General features: G+C 39.1%; 2 protein-coding genes and 1 long non-coding RNA gene across 5 annotated transcripts; all 3 read left to right on the top strand.

Moving 5' to 3' along the window:
• The first annotated feature begins 366 nt into the window (after nucleotides 1–366).
• LOC116259578 (fatty acyl-CoA reductase 2, chloroplastic-like) lies at nucleotides 367–4,469 on the top strand. The gene is made up of 9 exons (XM_031637434.2): nucleotides 367–556; nucleotides 642–745; nucleotides 1,465–1,664; nucleotides 1,751–1,851; nucleotides 1,957–2,167; nucleotides 3,403–3,564; nucleotides 3,646–3,727; nucleotides 3,816–4,159; nucleotides 4,303–4,469. The coding sequence occupies exons 1-9, from the start codon at nucleotides 367–369 to the stop codon at nucleotides 4,460–4,462; spliced, it is 1,554 nt and encodes a 517-aa protein (XP_031493294.1). The 3' UTR covers nucleotides 4,463–4,469.
• A 6,861-nt stretch (nucleotides 4,470–11,330) lies between these two features.
• On the top strand, nucleotides 11,331–16,206 carry LOC116259301 (fatty acyl-CoA reductase 2, chloroplastic-like). The gene is made up of 9 exons (XM_031637044.2): nucleotides 11,331–11,810; nucleotides 11,912–12,015; nucleotides 13,072–13,271; nucleotides 13,381–13,481; nucleotides 13,990–14,200; nucleotides 14,835–14,996; nucleotides 15,112–15,193; nucleotides 15,298–15,644; nucleotides 15,757–16,206. The coding sequence occupies exons 1-9, from the start codon at nucleotides 11,429–11,431 to the stop codon at nucleotides 15,911–15,913; spliced, it is 1,746 nt and encodes a 581-aa protein (XP_031492904.1). The 5' UTR covers nucleotides 11,331–11,428; the 3' UTR covers nucleotides 15,914–16,206.
• A 1,147-nt stretch (nucleotides 16,207–17,353) lies between these two features.
• On the top strand, nucleotides 17,354–20,808 carry LOC126410309 (uncharacterized). 3 transcript variants are annotated; one of them, XR_007574099.1, is made up of 7 exons: nucleotides 17,354–17,578; nucleotides 17,699–17,799; nucleotides 18,974–19,041; nucleotides 19,512–19,659; nucleotides 19,753–19,914; nucleotides 20,310–20,426; nucleotides 20,517–20,808. It is a non-coding gene; the product is annotated as an uncharacterized LOC126410309 (long non-coding RNA). The 3 variants fall into 3 exon arrangements; XR_007574098.1 differs by having other exon boundaries at nucleotides 17,355–17,578; nucleotides 19,753–19,876; XR_007574100.1 differs by having other exon boundaries at nucleotides 17,355–17,583; nucleotides 19,753–19,876.
• The last annotated feature ends 1,726 nt before the right edge of the window (nucleotides 20,809–22,534 follow it).

The raw sequence follows: 22,534 nt of genomic DNA, 5'->3' as shown, positions 1-22,534 counted from the left end.
TACCTACCGTACACCCAAAAGAAAAATAGAAAATCATCCATCCTATAGCATGCCGCTGGCGTTGAAACTGCTATAAGAACATGTGCAATGCTCGAAACTCTTCAGCTTATCAAGCCTCCCGCAAAGATCAATCTCGAGATATTCTTCCTTCCTCATCACCATATCATGTTTAGCTTAGGGCACCTTTCTTTCATGTCTCCTCCCACAATGAATGCTACACGTCTAGCAGCTAATCAAGTGCCTGCGAATTATTCCGTTAGCTTCATCATCCCTGCCCATCATCTCCGGTCGTCCACACCACAGCCGGCCTCTTGCATCTTCAATTCTTTCCCGCTCAAAATCACGCAACCAGCTCCGCTCGTGAGAATGGCGGACCGAAAGTGCACATCTCAATCGAAAAGAGATTTGGTCGTCACAAGGGCAGGAATATTGACGACGCCGAAGGATAGGGAGGTGGCTGAAGAAGACGAAGAGGACGAATGTGGTCTAGGGATCGAGGAGTTCCTCCGAGATAAGAACATGCTTATCACAGGAACAACCGGCTTTGTTGGAAAACGTATAACTTTCACAATCATTAACTTGTTCCTACGGTTGTTTTAACTCTTGTGATTAAGAATTAATATTTGCTTGATATGATGCAGTGCTCATAGAGAAGATCCTCCGGAGTCAGCCTGACGTGGGCAAGCTTTTCCTTCTCATTCAAGGGCCAAACCAAGAGGCTGTGAACAAAAGATTAAGACACGAAGTATGTTTATTTTTTGTTTGTTTACATGTGGGCACTTACCCTCCCTCAGATTTACAGCTTAACACGAAACACTCCATTTAGTAAGAGACAGACAGCCCCCCTAATGTTTGGAACCTCTCCTTCATGTTTTCATGTTTCTGTTCTTTTCTTTCCATCTTTATCCTTATTCAACTTTCTTTCGGTACTTTTGTTTTGTTTATTCCTTTCCATCGTCAGCCATTTTCATGTTTTGGCCCTTCGCGGCTCTTCTTCACATTTTTTTTTTTTAATTTAATTTTCACCATGTGCACAATTTTTATCAAAAAATACTTAGTTACCTTACTATTTTACCTTTGCCAAGAATAGAATTTTAATATAATCATCATAAAAAGTTCGTAGTTACTTTATATAATATGAACTGCTTTACTTTTAAAATGTTAAAAAAGGTACTTTTCTATTGAATGCATAAAGTCGTGAGCTTGTCACTTTAATTTAAAGAAATTGTTTACGGGACTTCTAAGAACGGGTTCACGTGGTAGAAAGACGCAGCTATACAAGAAAAAAAATATGTAAAAAATTTTTAATACTTATTGCCTTACATATGGCACGAACTAAAATTTCTCCCACCACCATTTCGATCTTTATACTTGCGGCCAGCAGCATGTAACGATTGAAAAAATTGCCATGATCCTTGCATCTCCGTTCACGAAAATTGATGAGAACTTTCGTTCTTTAACAAGATAATCAATGCCGAGATCTTCAAGCGTTTGAAGGAAGTCCACGGGAGTTCTTATGAAGCTTTTATGCTAAGCAAGCTGGTTCCAATAGTTGGACATCTTGAGGAGGACTTTTTGGGAATGGAGGAAAAAGTGCATAAGGATATTGCAGACAACGTCGACGTAATTGTAAGTTGTGCTGCGAACACGAGGTTCGATGAAAGGTAAGTACTTCGCAGATGCATGTGGATTCCTTACCTATCTCCTCCTTAAATTTTCTGCATTCATTCTAAAACTTTAAATTGAGCAGGTATGACGTTGCTCTGAATACAAACACCAATGGGGCGTTGAGGCTGGTAAAGCTTGCAAGAAGATGCAGGAAACTTCAGGTCTTCTTGCATGTCTCCACAGGTAATACTGGCAGTACTCTGATCGGTTGTTGAACCCTCTCTCTAGACAGAGTTGTCAATGGGCATAATTCTTTTGTCTTTTTCTTTCTTTCTTTTCAAATTGTAGCTTATGTGAATGGACCGAGGACTGGGCTGATAAAGGAAAGGGCATTCTCATTCGGAGACAGCATTGCACGAGAGGAAGCCATGGCAACACATTCTCAGGAAATCCCACCCATCTTGGATATCGGAGCCGAAGCCAAGAGAATAAACGACGCTCTGGAAGGATGGGCAGAAAACACGGCAACTCCAAGGATGAAAGAGTTGGGTCTCGAAAGGTATCCAAAACCGCCATGTTTTCGGTCGTAGCTTGCTTTTCTACAAGCACTCGGAATAATAACTAAGTTGCATTGAGCCAGTCAACAGACAAAACTCCTTTTTTTTATCCGGTTTACCTTGCATGCATGCCTGTGATTTCTAATTTATTGGGGAATGTCATACTTTTCAGAAAATTTTTGAATAAGAGGCGGCCCATGTAAATTTCTCTTAAGTTGTGAAACAAAAATTTTGTTGCTTAAAGCGAAAAAAATGTCACGTAGCGGTGAAGATTAATGTAGAAGAAGGATCATTACCACCTTTTTTTTTTTATTTTTTTTGCTTCTCAATTCACAAAATTCCACTGGCAGCCCTTATAACTTGGTAGCTTTGATGAAAGGTGAGAATAACTCTGAAAATATACACATCAAAAAATAGAAAGAAGATTGTGCATGCATATAACCAGCTTGGATTAATTGTTATTGCTCTTAAGAGTGCATATAACCAGCTTCTATTAATAACCAGCTTCTATTAATCAGCTATTGTTGTTGCTCAACCTCTCTTCTCTACGCACGTGGGCCTCATGCGCAACCTTGGGCCCCATGAATTGCGCTTTAGATCCATGTGCCCTTTGCCCATCGTTGCCTATTTTGGATGGAGAGTGAGTTGAGTTTGCGTGGGTATTTTATGGACTTTGAACCAGCTTCACCTTTTGCCACCTATTCCTTGTTCTTCCGCTCTTGCTGTTGCTTGATCGCTTCGTCTTTCTACCTACCTGATCTTGCTGAATTATCTACCCTTTATCTTCTGCTCCCTGATGTTCTCTCCCTCTTCCTACTACCTTTAGAGTTAATTTGACCTTTCACTTGGTGTTTTCTCTTACCAAAGACTCGTAGTACTGGTAGTAGGTGCTGCCACAACCAGGTTTTTAGGGTTGTTTGGCAACACTAACACTCATAAATCCACGTCAAAAAAAAAATGAAATAGATTCATTCAACCTTATGGCAAGTGTTTCATGAATCTATCTTATTTTTTGACTTGTTACCAAACCAACCCTCAAAGATGTATATTTCCCTTTTTCTCTTAATTCTCTTACTAGTTTTACGCTTTTTGCAGCTTTTTGTGCACGTGATGACGATTACATTTTTTCAACCTACTGACGTATGGTGTTCCCGTTTTGCTATTATATGTTTCTGAATGCTGAGGGTTCGATGGAGGGCAGGGTTTGTGCTAATGGTGGTTGTTGCCTGTGGACCAGGGCAAAGATCCACGGTTGGCCAAATGTTTATTCTTTCACAAAAGCGATGGGCGAGATGGTGATCGGAAGCATGTCAAACGACCTCCCAACAGTCATTGTTCGGCCTACCATCATTGGAAGCACAATCCAAGACCCATTCCCGGGGTGGATTCAAGGACTCAGGTCAGCCCCTCTTAACTTAATTTCCTGATGTTCAGAATTGAAAGGAAACTGAGTAAAACATCCTATTCGCTCGCTCTCTAGAATGGCAGACCCACTCATTGTCTACTACGGGAAAGGCCAACTTAACCTCTTCACAGCGGAAGGAAAGACTATTGTTGACTTGGTAGCCATCTCTCCCTTTATCTCTCTCTCCCTCCATCGCTCTTGCCACTCGCCAGTAAACTCATGTTGAGGATGTTTGATCACTTTAGGTGCCCGCAGACATGGTTATAAACGCAATCTTGGCCGCACTGGTAAGGCACGGATCATCAGGCGTTGCTGGCCTGAATATTTATCAAATTGGGACAAGTTCCATAAACCCCCTGCGATTTGATGAGCTGTTTAATCACTGTTATGAGCACTATCTTTCCTTTCCTTTGATTGATTCAGAAGGAAAATTTGTTCATATAGAAAAGATGAAGCTCTTTGACACACTGGCAGATATATCTTCATATTTTTCCATCGGGGAAAACGGCAGATTGAAAAAGGCAAAAGACATGCACATCTTAAGGAAGCTATCGGTGACATATGAGCCATACACTAGTTATAAAGGAAGGTAAGGTGCTTTAAGTTGACATTAGAAGTTAAGGTGCTTAAGTTAACAAATCCACACAAACACACGTATATACAATGTACCACTTGCTTCTCTTTTATAATAAAGAAAAAAGGAATGGGTAGCCCTGATATGAGGAATTTCAGGTTTGATATCGCAAATGCAAAAAAATTGATGAAGAGAATGTCGCGAGTGGAGAGAAGCAACTTCACATTTGATGTGGCAGCAATAGACTGGAGGGATTACATTGTCAACGTGCACATTCCTGGTCTACGGAAGCATATCATCAGTGGCGATGCTTCATGAGCAAAATATTTCACAACCTCTATATATATATATATATATATATATATATATATAATATCTTTATTTACCATGTCTGGTTTCGTTAAGAAACCATGCGATTTAGAAGCCTATGTTACCAGTGCAACTAAATTGCATCTTTACTCTTTCACGCGTCGGTCGTATACCATTGTAATGCTTGCTAAATGTTGTGCTTCATGGGATCAACAGTTTTGCTGCTTCTAGTTATGAAATAAAAAGGGTTTTGTTCAATCTCAAATTTTGAATCGCTGATTCCATAGGGCCATTTTGACGACGTCGAATAACACCATAAAAATGAATCTTTCTACTGCACACCAGCAGGGACATCGTTTGTGCAAATTAAAAATGTCACTCAGGCGTATGTTGTGTCATGCGTTTGCAAAGGTTGAATTTGAGAGAACACATATAAGACCAGTAATTAGATATGGTCCGCCATTACCTCTCCACTCCAGCCGTTTGACTTGCTACCACCGACGGCTCCTGAAATTGACATTGGCCTCCCCTCGGATTAGGTCTCTCACTTTAAAAGTTGTTTCTTTCGCTATTCCAATTGAATTTACAAGTAAAAGATTCACTAAAACAGCTGAATGGAATCAAATTGAAATCCTTCCTGAATTGGATTGACTGCAAAATTTTTTTAAAATAAAAATAATATATGGGAAAATTAATGAAAAAACTGAGAAAATAATAAGTGATGAAGCTTTTAGATCCACTACCCCATTTGGTTTCTGCTAACTTTCACGTTGCCTTTTTTTCCGTTATCTCATAACAAAATGAATTTAGTTCTGAAGCGATGTTATTGCTGCAAACAAATTCACAATTGATTTTCATTGTCAAGTAGGCGACTAGCGCAAAGCTTAAACCTGGGATTAAGGATGTCGATGGGTTAACCTGTCAATAATGATTAAGGTGCGGAAATGAAGGGACATGGATAATGGTAACATATGTGAACTTTTTCCTTGAGATCTCAAGAAAAGCCAGCAACTATAAAATGCCAATAGACCTCTTAAATGCCGACACTTTCCGAAAACAAGCCTCAAGGGAATGAAAAAGGTAAATGCCAGCCTTGTTATCATCGATCAAATCGGATTCTACGGAGAAAATGATAGGAGACTGGATTTTTACCACCTCTGTTCCACATTTTTGTGTTATTGATCATCGTTATAAATAAGACAAACACTCAGAGCACAAGAAAATTTCTTTCATACGCTTAGTGATACACAACCTTTGACAGATGAACTGAAACTAGTGGAACCAATTGCCTGTAGTCTTTCTTCACGTCTGATTCGACCACCCACAAGGCGTGGTCACCACCCCCTCTTGAGTGCTCTTCAGACAACCATAATGCAGGCATCGGGCATCGGTCTGCTGGATCCAACACTTACACATCTTGCCGTCATGATCGTAGAAACCAAGAAGTGACACTATATGGACGAGAGCTCAACTTCCTGAGTGCAAGGCCGATAGGCAACAAATGTACTGTCATTAGAAAACGATCCTGGGTTGAAGCAAGTAGCGCCCATATACTTGAACATCTTCGGGTCACTCCGATCACCTAATACTATCTGCATTGGCAACACACAAGATAATGAGGCAATAAGATAAAATAAAACACAAAAAAATCACCTTAAACAGTGAAAGCACAATGCTACAATATTACAGTATGCGGTGTAGGGTACAATGGGTGTTGAGCGGTTAACGTATGGAGACTCTATGTTTGGCAATATGATTCGTGGTGACAATTGTCATTACCTTTGATAGCAATAGTCGTTACCTTCTTGAAGAAGTTTTGGTGCTGGCTCTATTCCTGCCGACTTTGACTTTGGTGGTTGCCCATTCTAGTGGTTGCCAACTTGATATTTTCCTTCTTTTGTTGATTGCCAAAATTCATCATTTGTTACCCTTGTTTACACTCACTATAAAAATGGTGGCTGAGCACTTAAATGCCGAACCACGTATATTATTGTCGAGAGTATTTCTATATGCAGTTTTGATTTCTTTATGGTATTAGAGATAGGTTCTCATACCTGAGCTTTTGTTGTTCTTTCTCCATGGCCGAATGAGGAACTTCGGGAAGCAATATTGCAAACCATCATAGCAGACCAACATGCTTGACTGTGTTAATCTAGCACTAAAAATTACCACTGAATCTCTGAATGGGTTCAACTACCTCACATGGGCCAAGTCTGCAAAATTATTCCTCAATGGAAAGGCAAAACTTGGTCATGTAATATGTAGTAAACCAAAGCCACCAGAAGGAGATATGAGGCTAGAAGGATGGGCAATAAAATTGCCCAAAGCTTTTATTTTCTAGAAACCGCAAAGGAGATATGGGAAGCTGTTAGCGTCCTTTTTAGTCAGCAATATAATGTTGCCAGACGATACCAGATTGCCCAGGAAATTAATAATTTAAAGCAAAAAGACATGTCTTATACTGAATATCTTGAGCAGTTACGTGCGCTTTGGGATGAATGAGGATCTTATACACCTGCAGCTATTGATGTGGCTACTCTTGCAAAGAACATAGAAAATGATAAAATATTTCAAATTTGACAGTCACCAAGCCAGATATAACATATGCCGTAAGTGAAGTGAGTAAATATATGCATGCTCCTCAAAGTACTCATTTTCGCTCCATCAATCGCATTCTAAGATACTTAAAGGGAGCTATCATTTGAATGAAAAGAATTAAGGATATTTCAATTAAAGCATTTTCAAATGACGATTGGGCTGACAGTAATTTGGATAAAAGATCTACCACTGGTTATTGTGTAACCATTGGAGGAAATCTAGTCTCATGAAAAAGTAAAAAGCAAAAAGTTGTCTCTAGATCTAGCGAGAAGCAAAGTATAGAGCTATGGCCACTACAACTTATGAACTTACTTGGCTCAAGGTGATGATAATCAAGCTACAATTCATATAGTTGCAAAGTATGTTTTTCATGAGTTGACAAAACACAGTGAAATTGATTGTCACTTTATTCATAACAAAGTTCTAAATGGAAACATTGTTACACCATTTGTTAGAAGCGAGGATCAACATGTAGACATCTTCACCAAGTCTGTTACCAAAGACAAGTTAACTGACACCATGATAGGTTTGGGAATCATTAATCTTCACAACTTGAGGGGGAGTGTTGAGTGCTTAACGTTAGGAGACTCTATGTTTGGGAATATGAATCATGGTGACAATTGCCATTACCTTTGATAGCAGCTGTTATTACCTTCTTGAAGAAGTTTTGGCAATTCTTGCTGACTTTGGTGGTTGCCCATTCTAGTGGTTGCCAACTTGATATTTTCCTCTCTGTTGCTTGCCAAAATTCATCATTTGTTACCATTGTTTACAATCACTATTAAAATGGTGGCTGATCATGTAACGAGTGTAGCAGAAAATCAATATTCAAATAGGGCTCCTCCTTCTTGTGGATGTAGGCACTTAAATGCCAAACCACGTATATTGTTGTCTCGAGTATTTCTATATGCAATTTTGATTTCTTTAATCGGAGACAGTGGTCATAGTTCCAGATTATTGGTTGTACAGTCAATGGCAAAGTGCAGAGATGACTTTGATGAGCAATGGTAGCAACAAGCTGCATCACACAGAGATGCTTTCATTAGAGGTTCTGTCTAGGAAAGAATATTTCAACTATAGCAGAAGGAAACTTTACATGCCCAAAGGATCATCTGTCTCATCCTTTGTAGGAGGAATAAGGCTGTTAGAAAAGAAGCAGTGGAAGACTCTTCAATGTTTGATTGTCATCTCAGCAATTCACTGTTAGGGTCTGTGCACGAACTCGAGGAATCGTTCAAAGATAATCTTTGATTTTGTTTTAATGAAAATCATTTATTTGAAAATCAATTTTCTAATTTAATCTCTTAACTGCAAGTGGGACCTCTTGCAGTTAAGATGTAGAGATGGGGGCTCAGGGCCACTATCAAGGCAAGATCGACACATTCTGTAAAGTAGATCATGCCGAAAAAACACAATTTCCTGCGTGTAAAACTTTATCTTGCAGTAAAAAGCTGAAGATGTCAACCCAAAAACAAGAAAGGGAAAAAACCACAAAGGCAATTGAAGGAAAAAGTCATTTTTAATACAAATTATCCAATCACCGCTCATTATAATTGGAGCATCATTCCAAGAGAACATGCAGGCCTTGTTAGAGGCTTCATAATATAATCTAAATCTAACATAAGAAACAAGCTTATATGGAAAAGAACATCAAATGAGAACCCAAGTGGAAGAGATACAGAAAGAAGTCAATTGATGGTTGTGCACTAAATTCAGTCTTGCCTTTTTCAGTAAGATATTAACATCTTTCTGGGTAAGAAACTTTACAGCTCTATTTTAACCAGCTACTCCTGTCACCTCTTTGCAGTGGCCATATTATGATGGCTAAAGTTTACAATTTCATGGTCCGCATCAAAAGCCAAGTTGTGGAGGTGAAATTTTTATTACAAGTTCTCGAGGACGGTCCTGAGCATGCAACCACATCCACAAGCTGCATAATATCCGTAGCAAATACGCGTCATTTTCATCCAATAGTTTGTGTACTATCACAAGGCTTTTTTTACTTCATTACTTTAGTAGTCAAAAGTACTAGGTGGGACTCGGCAGTGGCCCACCAGGCAGGGAGACAACAGTATATGAAAGGGAAAAATATAACAAGGAAGAAGATGAAGAATGAAAAGAAAAGAAAAAAAAAAGGAAAAAGAACGAAAAAAGTAAAATTAGATGGAGAAAAAAGGGAAAAAAAATTCTTGGGGCCTAGAGCTGCCCAGAGAGCACCTGTATATATAGGCATATAAAAAACAGTATATGAAGGGAAAGTACGACGAGAAAGAAAAGCAAAAGAAGAAAAAATTGGGAAAGAAACAAAAGAAAAAAATATTAATATAATAGTAGGAGAACAGTGTTGGTATGATAGTAGAAGAAAGAAAAGGAAATAAATGAAAAAAAAAAGATGACCTCTTTTCTCTTTACTTAGGTGTCTACACCGGCAGGTTAGTGAAAAAGGACAGACCCTTCCCTAGCCCAGCCCTATCACAGGCCATGCACGCCTTGGAGCTCTGAAAACAAAAGTTTCAGTGTCCAAACATTGTCGTCTCTTAATAAGTATCATTCCTTTTCTTTTATAATACATATTACTCTAACAAAAGTACCCTTTTTTTTCTTTTATAATACGTATTTTCTGAATGTTTACTTGGGAAAAATTACTTCTGCCGTATGTCTCAAAAGGTTAACTTTTGGGTATTCTGTTTGCTACTGTTTGACGTTCGTTGATGCTACAAAACTTATTTTAATTTGACTTAATTTTAAAGAACGATTATGCTTGAAACTTTGAATTCTTTTTGACAAATATTTGATTAATATAAAAAAATTAAAATACCATTCAATGCCACAAAAATTAAGGAAAAAAATTTTACTGTTTTAATACAAATGAAATATTGCCCTTTTTTTCTTTTTTTTTTCTTTTTTACTGACAATGAACCTTTTAAGAAAAGAAACCCCAGTAGGGCCGGGAGCAATAAATTGATTTCGATAGATCACTCACCATTTGAGTAATTACGTTTAGGTTGTTAATTACAAAAAGCTAGATATATACGTAGCCGAAGGATTTTTCAGAAGAAAATGAGTACATTACGGTGTGGCCGAGTGCGTTCAACGAACAACAGATGCTGGACGACGGGAGATCTTTCTGATTACTAATTTTATTTGTCAAAATTCGAGAAGAAACCAATAGCAACGCAATTTTTTTCACAGTGGATGATGTCACAACCATGCATTCCAGATCACATTCGAACCCATATTACATTATAAAAGCCATGAACACTTGGTCTGATGGGGGAAGGTGGGACTAGATATTCGCGGTTTCAAGATCCGTGCTAGCCATGGACTTCAAATCTGGGGGCCATCAAACCTAAACAAAAGCACCAATCATACTTGTTGGATCTATATTTATGTTGATGGGAGTCTCCAGCTACCAGGATCTCCTGCATAACTGATCAAAAAAAAAAATAACTCAAGAAATCCCTCGGAGCACATGCATGCGAGTCATGAATTTCAGGGAAGGCAGTAAAATACGACTTTAAAATTCTGCATTCTTTTAAAGTTTGAGAAACACCGCTATATACGTTCAATGATGCGGGTCCGTAAATGCCTCCCACAGGCACATATATAAAAAGTAATTGAAAGAATTACAAATCAGTGCTTAAATTTCAAGTCATACGTAAAGTTGAGGCTCCCTTGGTTTACCTCTAATATTGATGTAATTTTTTCGTAATTGAGTTTACATAGGGTGGGGAGGCATTATTGTCCTATCAATAATAATATTATTGAGAGAAATCATTGAGATTTTGAAAATTTTTTAGTAATATGAACTTTTTGGATCTAAAGAGGGGCTTTCTTTTGGGGAAGGAGTTGCTCGTTGAAAATCGTTGCTCTCTCATATTTCGATAACCTTCTTGGTTGCCTGCCATATGGGTGACTTAGTTTTTTTTTTTTGCTTCTGTTTGTGATTTTTTAATTAATAAATGGTGGAAACCTATAGAAGAATTTGGACGCGTGAGACCTGCAGGACTATCACGGGAAACTTTCCATTTCATTCTTTGTCTTGGTCGTGTGTTTTTCTCGACATAGTCATCGCTCTTCTATTCTTTAAAAAACAGGGAACTTTCGCCGAACACAGACGAAGGTTTCAGTGCCAAGTTGGAAGAATAAGGACCTTATCATTTCTAGCGGACAACAAAATAATAATATTATTAGTAAGTGATGACTGAACAAGTAACTATGAAATAAACATACATGCAAGCACGCCGCTCCCAGGCATTGAAAGTGCTATAAAAAACAAGTGCAAGAGCAACGAAACTGATCATCTGATCAAGCCTCCCTCGTACATCAGCATCGCACCATTCTTTCTTCTGCGTCTTCCTTCCTCATCATCAAATCATGTTTTGCTTAGGTCACCCTTCTTCCACGTCTGCTCCCACATTTAACTTTACACGTCTAGCAGCTAACCAAGTGCCTGTAGATTATTCCGTCAGCTTCACCTCCCCTCCCCATCTCCGGTCATCCACTACTCCGCCACCGGCTTCATGCACCATCAATTCCTTCCCTGTCAAAAGCACGCGACCAGCTTCCTTGGTGAGCATGGTCAAGGGAAAGTGGCCATCTGAACCGAAACGAGCTTTGGTGGCGACAAGGGCAGCAACGTCAATGCAGAAGGAGAGAGTGGTGGCTGAAGAGGAGGATGGCCCTGGTCTTGGGATCGTGGAATTCCTCAAATATAGGAACATGCTTATCACAGGGTCAACCGGCTTTCTTGGAAAATGTTTGACCTATCAGATAAATGAATTACTTTCTTGCAGTTGATCTTTGGCTTTCTCAGGTTGCTATAGATCTTGCCATTAAGAATTAATTTGTTTGATGCAGTGATTGTGGAGAAGATACTCCGGAGTCAGCCTGACGTTGGCAAGATTTTCCTTCTCATTCAAGGACCAAACCAAGAGGCTGTTAATGAAAGATTAAAGAACGAAGTATGTCCTTTTCGTTTGCTGTGCAATTTTGTAAGAGAGCCCCTAATGTTTGGAACGCCCGCCGTCACACTTTTGATTTCCTATTTCTCCTTTTAGCCCTTAAATTTCTTAAGTACTTCAATTTAGAATATATATATATATATATATATATATATATATATATATATATATATATATATATATATATATATATATAAAATCCTTGAATGGAGATTTTAAAAGGACTAGATATCAAGGAACTGTCCACCAGAGCTATTCGATTTTTGAAGACGAGGGAGAGGGGTTTCCCCCCCTGTCCCCCCACCGGTGCCGACGGATGGTCATCCGTCGGGCAGCAGCAGTTCTGCACAAACTTGGCAGCAAAAAAAAAAAAAAAAGACTCCCGAACTGTCTGACCAAAAAACACTGAACAGTCCTGATGAGCAGCCGTTCAGTCCTGATGAGCAGCCCCTTCAGCCTTTCAAGAGTCGTCATTCATTTAGTTTTCATATATATATCAACAAATATTTCATTTGCAGTACCTTCTATGAATTTTAGTTTTTGTCATATCTTTTAACAAAAATTGCTCCTTGTTCTTTTTTTTTCGTCCATTTGCTAACAATATAAATTTTAATATGAACAACAATAAAAATTCGTTGTAACTACTTTGTATAATATCTGCTTAAAGTTTATGACATTATTTAGAAATTGTATTTTTTTTTTGGTTTTGCATTAAGTAAGTGACTTAATGACTTAATAATGAAAATATCTATAGAACTTTTCAGAAAGCATTGACATGCATGGTTAATTCTATAGTCTTTTCGTGTTTGTTAAGAAAAAATAAACATAGGAAGGTACATCTACACAAGGGAAAGGAAAAAGTTATATATATACTATACTTTTATATGGTTTGTTGGCTTATGGCACTAAGTTGCTCATGTGCTCTTTAGATATATAAAATTTCCAGCTAAAGCTCTCTGTGTTCATATTTGCCAACAATAAATCAGGAGAAAATTGTTACAACCTTGCATTTGCATTCGCAGACATTGATATTTGGTTTTTTTGTTCTCTAATTAGATAATCAACTCTGATCTCTTCAAGCGTTTGAAGGGAATCTACGGGGGTTCCTACGAAGCTTTTGTGCTAAGCAAGCTGGTCCCGATAGTTGGACATCTTGAGGAGGACTCACTGGGAATTGATGAAAAATTGGAGAAAGATATCGCGGAACAAGTTGACGTAATTGTAAGCTGCGGTGCGAGCACAAGGTTCGATGAAAGGTTAGTTTGCATAATATTGCGGTGTTCATCTCTATTTCATCCATCCTCAATAGTTCCATCTAAAACTTTTGCATCTTAGTAGTTCCATCTAAAACTTTTACACGTATAGGTACGATGTTTCTATGAATACTAACACTAAAGGAGCATCAGAGCTCGTGAAGCTCGCAAGAACATGCAGGAAACTTCAGGTCTTCTTGCATGTCTCCACAGGTAATTAGTCTCAGCACTCTTCTGTCTTTTAATTACTCTCTCAGCTATGGATGCACGTGGGTTGATCTATTTCGTTAATCCGACCTTCTTGGCCATAATGATATATAAAGAAAATCCATCTTTAAGCAGCTGATTATGATATTCATAACCATGATCATAATACCCATTTTGTGGTCTCCGTATACGTGTACATCTTTGATGAGAAAATGGGCACGTCAATCTCAATTGGAGGCATGTGCTCATCATCAGGCGACTATGGCGGAGGAGAATTTGGTTCGGCGAGAAACGAAGCTCTGATTTCCGGCCTTGCATGAAGCTCCAAGAGATCCATACAATCTTTGGTGACCCCAATTTATTTTCTAGCAATATTTGCAGAATCATTACGCAATGCATGCATTAAATCCAAATTAATTTTAGCTTCAACAGTGTGTATGTGCGTAGAGGTGAGCCATACATATGCCGCTGACATAATCTCTTGCGTTTTTTTTTCTCTTTTTTCGAATTGTAGCTTATGTGAATGGAACGAGAACTGGGCTGATAAAGGAAATACCGTTCGTCTTGGGAGATAGCTTAGCAAGGGAGGAAGCCATGGCAACAAGATCTGAGGAAATTCCACCCATCTTGGATATTGGAGCAGAAGTCGACATAATAAACGACACTCTGAAAGGGCTGGAGGAAAACAAGGCAACTTCAAGAATGAAAGAGTTGGGTCTCAAAAGGTAGGGAAAACTGTCATGTTTCCGGTTTCCAGTTTGCTTTCTAACCAGCACTTGGAATAATTAAGTTGCAGAGAGCCAGACAACCAGTAAATTTCATTTTTTCCGGTTCACCTTCCATGCCTATGATTTCTAATTCCTCCGTGGCCGGTCAGCTGCTGTTTGGCCTGCCTTTTTCTCTACTCTTGCGCATCTATCTACCCCTAGCAAGCTGCTCTTCTTCTCCCTTATGCGTTTAAGGCTTGGCTTTTTCACTTGACAGTCTTTGCTTATCAGTTACTGCCAGTTGGTCTGCGATAAATACAACAACCAAATCTTGAGAGATGTGCCTTCTCTCCTATTTTGCTTGTGTGTGTTGTGCAGGGACGGAGTGCAGGGGCAAAACCAAGATTTCTTTTAGGGGCGGGCCAAATGGGAACTGAGTTTTGTGGGTTATATTTGGATAGGGCCAAATTTAACTCATATTAAAAAATTACATGAAAGCAAAAAAAATTCAATTTTTACATTATGTATATATATATATATATATTATTTGGTTGGGGTGGGGCCATGCCTCCGCCCCTGTGTGTGTTTCTTGCCGCAAAGAGTTTGTTGGCAGCAAGGTTTATATTAACGGTGGTGGTCGTCTATGGTGCAGGGCAAGTATCCATGGTTGGCAAAATGTTTATTCTTTCACAAAAGCAATGGGTGAGATGGTGATAGGAACCATGTCAAAAGACATCCCAACAGTCATTGTTCGGCCTACAGCTATAGGTAGCACCCTCCTTGACCCATTTCCGGGGTGGATTCAAGGACTCAGGTTTGCCTATCTTAATCAATAGATTAGTCCGTCTTCTTAATATGCTGAGAAAGTAGAATGAATACTTCCACACCTATATATACAAAACTAAGTAAAACATCATCTCGGCCCTCAGGATGGCAGACCCGATGGTTGTCTATTATGGGAAAGGCCAACTAAACATGTTCACAGCAGAAGGAAAATCGACCCTGGACATGGTATAGCCACATCTCTCTCTCTTTCTCTCTCTCTTTCTCTCTCTCTCTCTCCACTTGCCATTCATTGAACACATGTAAATGTTAAGTCTGTATTGTCATTTTAGGTGCCAGCAGATATGATTGTGAATGCAATCTTGGCTGCAATGGTAAGGCATGGATCATCAGGTGTTGCTGGGCTGACTATTTATCACATTGGAACAAGTTCCACAAATCCCCTGCGATGGGATGAGTTTTTCAATTACTGTTATGAGCACTATCTTTCCTTTCCGTTGATTGATTCACAAGGAAAAGCTGCCCATATGGAGAGAATGAAGCTCTTCGACTCGCTGGCGGCCGTAACTTCATATTTGTCTGCTGGGGCAAACAACGCCTGCTCAACAGCGGTAAAGGGCATCCACCTTTTAAGGAAGTTATCGGTGGTATATGAACCATATACCAATTACAAAGGATGGTAAGGTCTATTATGTTAACAAACACACACATATACGGAAGACTACATGCTTCGTTTTTGGAATAATTGAAAAGCAAAGTAAAGGTAAACCTGATCATATGAAGAATTGCAGGTTTGACATTACAAATGCAAAAAAATTGATGAAGAAAATGTCGATAGAGGAGAGAAGAGACTTCATGTTGAATGTAGCGGCAATTGAATGGAAGGACTACATTGTAAACGTGCACATTCATGGGCTCCGGAAGCATGTTATCAAGCGCTCTTCTTGAGCAAAATACACGACACCTTTTATGGCCATGGTAGGATGGGCATAGATGCCTAAAGGAATGCCTCATCTGTTCTCTGTGTCAGCATGTTTCTGTATGTCTGTGGATGCCTCTTGAGTGTCGTAACATATGTTTATGCATGCATATATTGATATATTATATAAATAGTGTCCAACGTGGTTACTTTTGAAGAAACAACAAATCGATGTATCTTTACTTACAGTGCCGCAACCAGATGTTGCAGAAGCCTATGTTTCTTTTGTTGATCATCGTTATAAATAAAACAAACACTTGGAGAGCGAAAAAATTTCGTCCATGATATTCGTCAAAAGCCAAGTTACAGAAATAAACTTTTTTCTCTACAAATTAGCCAGGGCAGTCCTTACTCCTTAGCATGCAACCATACTTGCATAATAATTAGCATTATGCTTAAGCTATTACAAAAAGAGAGGCATTCATCTTAGCATGCTTATCCACACAGATGATATGAAATGATTGGGACGCTTGCAGAGTAGACAGTCAACAATATGATTAACTTTTTCTATTTGTTTTCAGCCTTCACTGCTTAGCCTGCACTCACTTATGATTTTTTGTCATCAACTTAACTGAATATGAATTTCACCTTAAAGACTTGATGTTTCTAATGTAAACATTCATAGCAAATACTCGTCATTGTTGTCCAATAGTTTGTCTAGTATCACAAAGCCTTTGTAGTTCATTACTTTGGTAGTCAAAAGCACTGTGGCACTTTGCAATGGCCCTCCCAAGGCAGGTAGGAACCAGTTTATGAAGGGGAAAATTGTAAGGAGGAAGAAGAAGACGAAGAATGAAAAGAAAAGGAAGAAAAAAGGTAAAATGACAACAGTAAAACGTAAAAAGAGTAAAACTAGAAGAAGGAGAAAATAGCAAGAGAAAAATTCTTAGGCGCCTAGTTGAAAAGGTGAGTAGTTGGGCCCAAGAAAAACTCGGTCGACACCTTTTGACTACTAAGTTCAATACTTCATTCCAGCCAAGAGCGGAGCAGGAATTAGCCGGGTCAGAAATTCTGGCCAACTGTTTAAGGGCAATTAAATATGAAATTTAAAATTTTTACACGGCAACAATATATAAATGGAAAAAACTAATACAAAATATTAATACAAAAGTAAGAGGTTTTTTTTTTGGTCCCCAGACTCCCCACACATGCGTCCGCCCCTCTCCTGTATGTAGATGTGCACAACAACTCAACTCGTTTAACTCGACTGTAAGTTTAAACGAGTTGTTTATTTAGTTAAACGAGTCGAGGTCGAGTTGACGAGCCGACTCGTTTAATTAATCGAGTTGAGTTCGAGTTCATTTAAGTGAACTCGTTAAAGCTCTACTCGGCTCGTTTGTAATGAACCGGTTTTTTAAAACCGGTCCAAATGAGAAAGCGGGAAGAATTTTAAGGTTTCCTACTTTCCTTTTTTCGTTTTTGTTCTCACTTGTCCTCTCTGAGCTCTCTCCGACTCCGACTCTCCCTCTCTCGCCTCTCGGTCTCTCCGTCTTCTCCTTCTCTTCCCTTCTCTAGTTCTCCCGTCTGGGAGTCTCCGACGTCTGCAGGAGGAACCAGTCGTCCGCGGCCGTGGGGAACTTCAGCCTTCAGCCTTCAAGTTCATGGTCAGCCGACTGCTCCGCCTTCAGCTCAAGGTGAGGTACCCATGGTCGCTCCCCAAAAGAAACTTGCACTTTCTCCTGAATAAGGTCCTCCATGGTGGTTTTTCATCAGCTTTCCCTTCGTTTCTTGGTTCAACCTTTCTCCTTTTGCAGACGCTTTTCCCTCTTCGTCTCCTCGGTCACATCCGAACGCCTCTCCCTGGTTCGCACGAAAAACCAGATACACGCTCTGGTCATCTCTTTTGCAGCGTGAGGTGAGGTTTTGCTTACTCTCTGGTTTCTATATGATGTTATTCCCTTTCTTTTCTCTCGGTTTCTGCAAGAGATTGAGACCAGAGCTCAGCCTAAAACCGAGAAGAGAAGACATATCTATGTTAAAGGCTTTGTCAGAGGGTTCCGAACCTAATGTAGGGAATAATCTTATACCCAAACCCTCATAGAGGGTCTGTCCACTGATGCACCATTGCTAAAACAAACTGAAACTGACCTGCGCCTCCAGCGACAGTAGCAGAGTCTGTTCTGCTCAATATAAAACTCTCGATCCCTTTGTTTTCTGTTTCCCTTTGTCGATTAGTAACAGATGCACGCCGGACTAGTTGTCCTCTGTGTGGGAGCAGAGTGGGAGTTCGGGTAGAAGGTGTATACTGCGACACAAACCCCAGGATGGAAGGGTGTCCGCGCATAAAGCTCAGTTTTTTTCTTTCTTTTTCTCTGATGACCTCTCTCACAACGACCCAGACGCTCAAACTAGTTGAGGTTTCTATGTTCCCTGCTGCTATGGTAATATTTGACACTTGCTCAGGTTTTATGATCTTAATGTACAATTTTGAGACGTATTTGGACATGAGACAGCATTCTGCTCTGAGGCTCCCCACCCTTCCTAAACCAGTGCTAGGGGTGGTCAGTCAGGAAAAATTTGAGATGTCTGGTGGTGGCCTCGATATGTGCCATGATGTATGTTTATTTATTTTATTTTTCTGTTTGTCACAACCATGGTTTATGCAGATAGAAACACCATATCTTTTATTGCTTAGGCGGTGTCATTCATGGGACCATGGGAAGACCTCACTTTGCATTTTTTGATTCCCTTCTGCTTAGCCTTACGAATTTCTTCTATTCATTGCTCACAGCAGTATATTGTGCTGCATGCATTGCGTGCTTGTATAACTGTAACAATGAACAGGAGGAAACTTGACGTTGTCATATGTGAGATCCTGTTTATTTCACAAGCTATTTGTCTCAGCTATATCTGTAATTCTTGTACTCTTGACAACATATAGTCAAGACAAAGTTTTAGAAACTAAACCCTTGGTTGTTCAAGTACCAAGGGCATGATGATATTTTTTTCCATCACCAATTGTTTGCATCTTTCTAGTTTATCCCAGTGCTCATTAGCTTCCTTTTCTTTGGCCCATGTGTTTTTTGCAGCTATGTGGTGCAAAACCTTCTGAACGGGTGTTTTGGGTGCATTCTTGTCCATGTCTTCAACTGCTGTGGTAGGTCACTGATTCCTTTATTATGCTTACATGACAGTTAAGTAAAGGTGTAACCATTTTGGTGTAAGTAGGTTGGGTATTTGAAACCTGAGGTAAACACCTAAAAATGGTTGGACTTGTTCCAGTCTGATCTTAGTAGTTGGTGGAACCATGGTCTAGATGAGGTGCAAAACTTGATCTCATCATAAAAGCAGTTGCGATGAAAATGAGGATTCTTTTACAAAAGAAAAATGTTTCCTTTCAGAAAAAGATGAAGAGGTAGATTTGTTCCATCATTCATGTTTTTTACTGTGTAACACATTAGTGGTAAATTTGATTCATGGAAAGAAAACAAACATTTGCCTGCTAGGCAACAGAAAAACTTTGATTTTTGGAATTTTTCAATTTTTATTCCAAAGTTCTGAATGAAGACCATATTTGAAATCTAAAGAGCCCCTGTTGAAAAAATAAAATTGTTTTTTCCTTTGCAGGTTTTGAAGTTCTTGATGGAAAGAAACAGTGTCATTGGCAACATTGTCTGATGGTCTAAACCAAACAATAGGTCCAGTTTCATTGGCAACATTGTCTGGTGGTGGCCTCGATGATGCTGGAGGAGCTGTTCCTTGGGCAAGGGATCAGGTTTAATTACTGCATCTTGGATATGTGTTTCCTCAGTGTTCTGTAAAGTGTAAAACATCTGGCAACAGGCTAATCTAGAGACTAAAATTGCAGGGCCACTTGGTAGATCTTGTTCAAAAGGAGGTGAAAGTACTTCTGCAGTCTGCGTTGGAGGTTGCACTTTCTGTTGTGCGTGCTAATCCTAGTGTGGTAGAGGGACTTGGGGCCCAACTTGAAGGTAACAAAGAATGTGAATAAATTTTGGGTACTTTTCAAGTGAATCATTGGCTTTACTTTTCATGTGAATTGTTGATACACCCAGGGTAGAAAAAAAATGTTGAAATAAGTTTTGTTTATGTCCTTAGACTTGCTTGTGTTACGGAATTTCTGTTGGATGATATCTTTCTTCTTTAAATGTTAATATTTTTATCTACTTGCTTTATTAGATTCTTCTGGACATGCTAGGAATGCCATCTCAAATATGGAGATGCAATATTCCTTAAGTGTATTTAGCATTAAATTTTTAAGAATTTTGTTCAAGTCATGAATACTCTTTCTACTGGTAGCTTCAGTAAGCAGGAATGCCTGTTTATGATGCCTAACCATGTTTTTCATCTAATAAAGATATACTATGCTGAATATTGCCATGAACATATACATTGTTTTTGAAGGTTATGGAGACAAAACAGGTTGCTGATGAGTTTCATGAGGTAACATCTTAGTTAGTTCATGCTCTTGGATGCTTGCCATTCGATCAGCTTGAAATATCTGATGAAGTCAAAGAACAGGTGACAGCACTCAACTAATCGACTTCTTTCATATGCTGCTTATTGAAGTATATTTGAATCAAACCTGGTCTTACTCATGCTTCATTTCAGGTGAAGCTTGTTCATGCACAACTAAGAAGAGCCAAAGATAGGAGCTATAGTTTCCCAGACGAAGAACTTGTTATTGATCTTCAGACCACGTTAAGTGACTGAAGATAATGTCGAGATGCTCAAGAGGGTTGCACAAAAGTTACAGCTTACAAATGTAAATGAAATTGAGCAGGAATTTCAAGCTTTGCAGGTTTTCTGGGTCATGGACTTAAAAGTTAGATTATGTAGTACTTGCTTCCAAATGGTATGTTAATCGAGCCTTAAACTAGCTCGATAATTATTCGAGCCTTAATCGAGCTTCACGTATTCGAGCCTTAGTCGAGCTCACGGTCGAGCTCGAGCTCAACAAGTATGAATGACTCAGTAAACGAGCTTAATCGAGCCGAGCTCGAGCTTGACAATTGACTGTCGAGTCGAGTTCGAGCCAGGATAGTCGAGCTATATTTGAGTTCGAGCCGAGTCGAGCTCATGTCTTACTTAGTCGAGCCGAGTTCGAGCTGACCGAGCTTGGGCTCGACTCGGCTCGTGTTCAGCCCTACCTGTATGCTGTGTGCACTTTCTTAGCAATCCTGTCAGAGTAAGAATGTACAATAGTGAATGGAAGCTAATCAATCTAGAAGATCAAATGCATTACGAAAAGCAAGCGGCTGAAACCCAAGAAGTAAATGCACAAGATAATGCAAGTATGACTGCATCACTGGGACTCGGAATAATTAGAAATCGACTCCCTTCCATGAATCGCGCGGATGAGGCTTAATCATTTGTCCAACACTTCTTAAACTGTTCTTTAAAAGTGGAGAAAAACTTGAAAACCGTGTGTTGTTGTAACTGTACCTCATATTCTGGAAAGTTAAGTTTGAGCCAACATTGATCTCAAATTTGCAAATGAATGGAATGCCAACAGATGAGAGCAGGCATTTCCCATTAAAACAAAACAGAGATACCACCACCTGCGCATTTTCATAACCATCAAATACTGCAGCCCACTTTTCCAAAGTGATCTGGGGTACACCAATTCCCCTCTCTCTCTCTCTCTCTCTCTCTCTCTAATATATATATATATATATATATATATATATATATATATATATATATATATATATATATCAAAGCTGAATGCATAGAAGAAAGTTTTCTCTGCACAGTTTTTGGATTTTAATTTTCATCATACCTTTTATGAGAAATCCACTTATATAATTACCTTACCATTGTACCTTTTCTAACAGTACGATTTCTAATATGGCCCATGAAAAGTCCAAAGTAATTACTTCGACAATATCTTTTTAACGTTTAAACTGTTACTCAGAAAATTCACTTATTTGTTGTTTGGATGCGGTCTTATCTCGTCATATTATTTTAAACAAAGTGTCTGCCAAACTAATTTTCTGAAAGCGCTGACATCCAAATCCCCATGACCGTTTTATGTTTTGTTAAGAAAATGTTGGAGTTATATTCGTATATATATAAACTTAGGACAATGCAACTATACAAGGAGAAGCAAAAAAAAAAAAATACAACATACTTTGGTATTTGTTGGCTTATGGCACCAATTTGCTCCAATTTCATATTTGCCAGCAGCACATGATGACACAATTGTGACACTATTCTTGCATTTCCATTCAGAGAAATTGATGTGGCCTTTTGTTCTTTGACCAGATAATCAACCGAGAAACCTTAGTATATATGTGCTCAATTTGATTCATGTAGATGCTACTCCTCTTGACCATAAACAGTAGCGTGTGTAAGCGTGTGTAACATTGTAGTCGAATGGTGTACCTTTTGAACCACATCTGCCTTGATCCCAAGGATGAGGGAAGAAAAGTGGCTTCTGCCTCTCACCTACCACATCTGATTAGTTTTCAAGGTTCATGTTGCCAGTTCTACACATCAATTATGGAGACTTCCATCATCTTCATATTAGGGTGGCTTCCGCCTCTCACCTACTGCACGTGATTTGCTTTCAACTTCTCGTAGTTGCCCGTTCAACCACTTCCATTGATTGGGGGTCCATATTGCCG

Source organism: Nymphaea colorata, chromosome 8, assembly GCF_008831285.2.
Source record: "Nymphaea colorata isolate Beijing-Zhang1983 chromosome 8, ASM883128v2, whole genome shotgun sequence".
Classification (NCBI taxonomy): Eukaryota; Viridiplantae; Streptophyta; class Magnoliopsida; order Nymphaeales; family Nymphaeaceae; genus Nymphaea; species Nymphaea colorata.
Note: the sequence above shows the minus strand (reverse complement) of the source record. Positions and strands in the feature narration are given on the sequence as shown.

Coding starts and splice junctions, on each gene's coding strand:
- LOC116259301 (XM_031637044.2), top strand. CDS start 11,429: ATGTTTTGCTTAGGTCACCCTTCTTCCACGTCTGCTCCCACATTTAAC. Junction 14,201..14,834: donor AAAGAGTTGGGTCTCAAAAG/GTAGGGAAAACT, acceptor TCTATGGTGCAG/GGCAAGTATCCATGGTTGGC. Junction 14,997..15,111: donor GGGTGGATTCAAGGACTCAG/GTTTGCCTATCT, acceptor CTCGGCCCTCAG/GATGGCAGACCCGATGGTTG.
- LOC116259578 (XM_031637434.2), top strand. CDS start 367: ATGGCGGACCGAAAGTGCACATCTCAATCGAAAAGAGATTTGGTCGTC. Junction 1,665..1,750: donor AACACGAGGTTCGATGAAAG/GTAAGTACTTCG, acceptor TAAATTGAGCAG/GTATGACGTTGCTCTGAATA. Junction 3,565..3,645: donor GGGTGGATTCAAGGACTCAG/GTCAGCCCCTCT, acceptor CTCGCTCTCTAG/AATGGCAGACCCACTCATTG.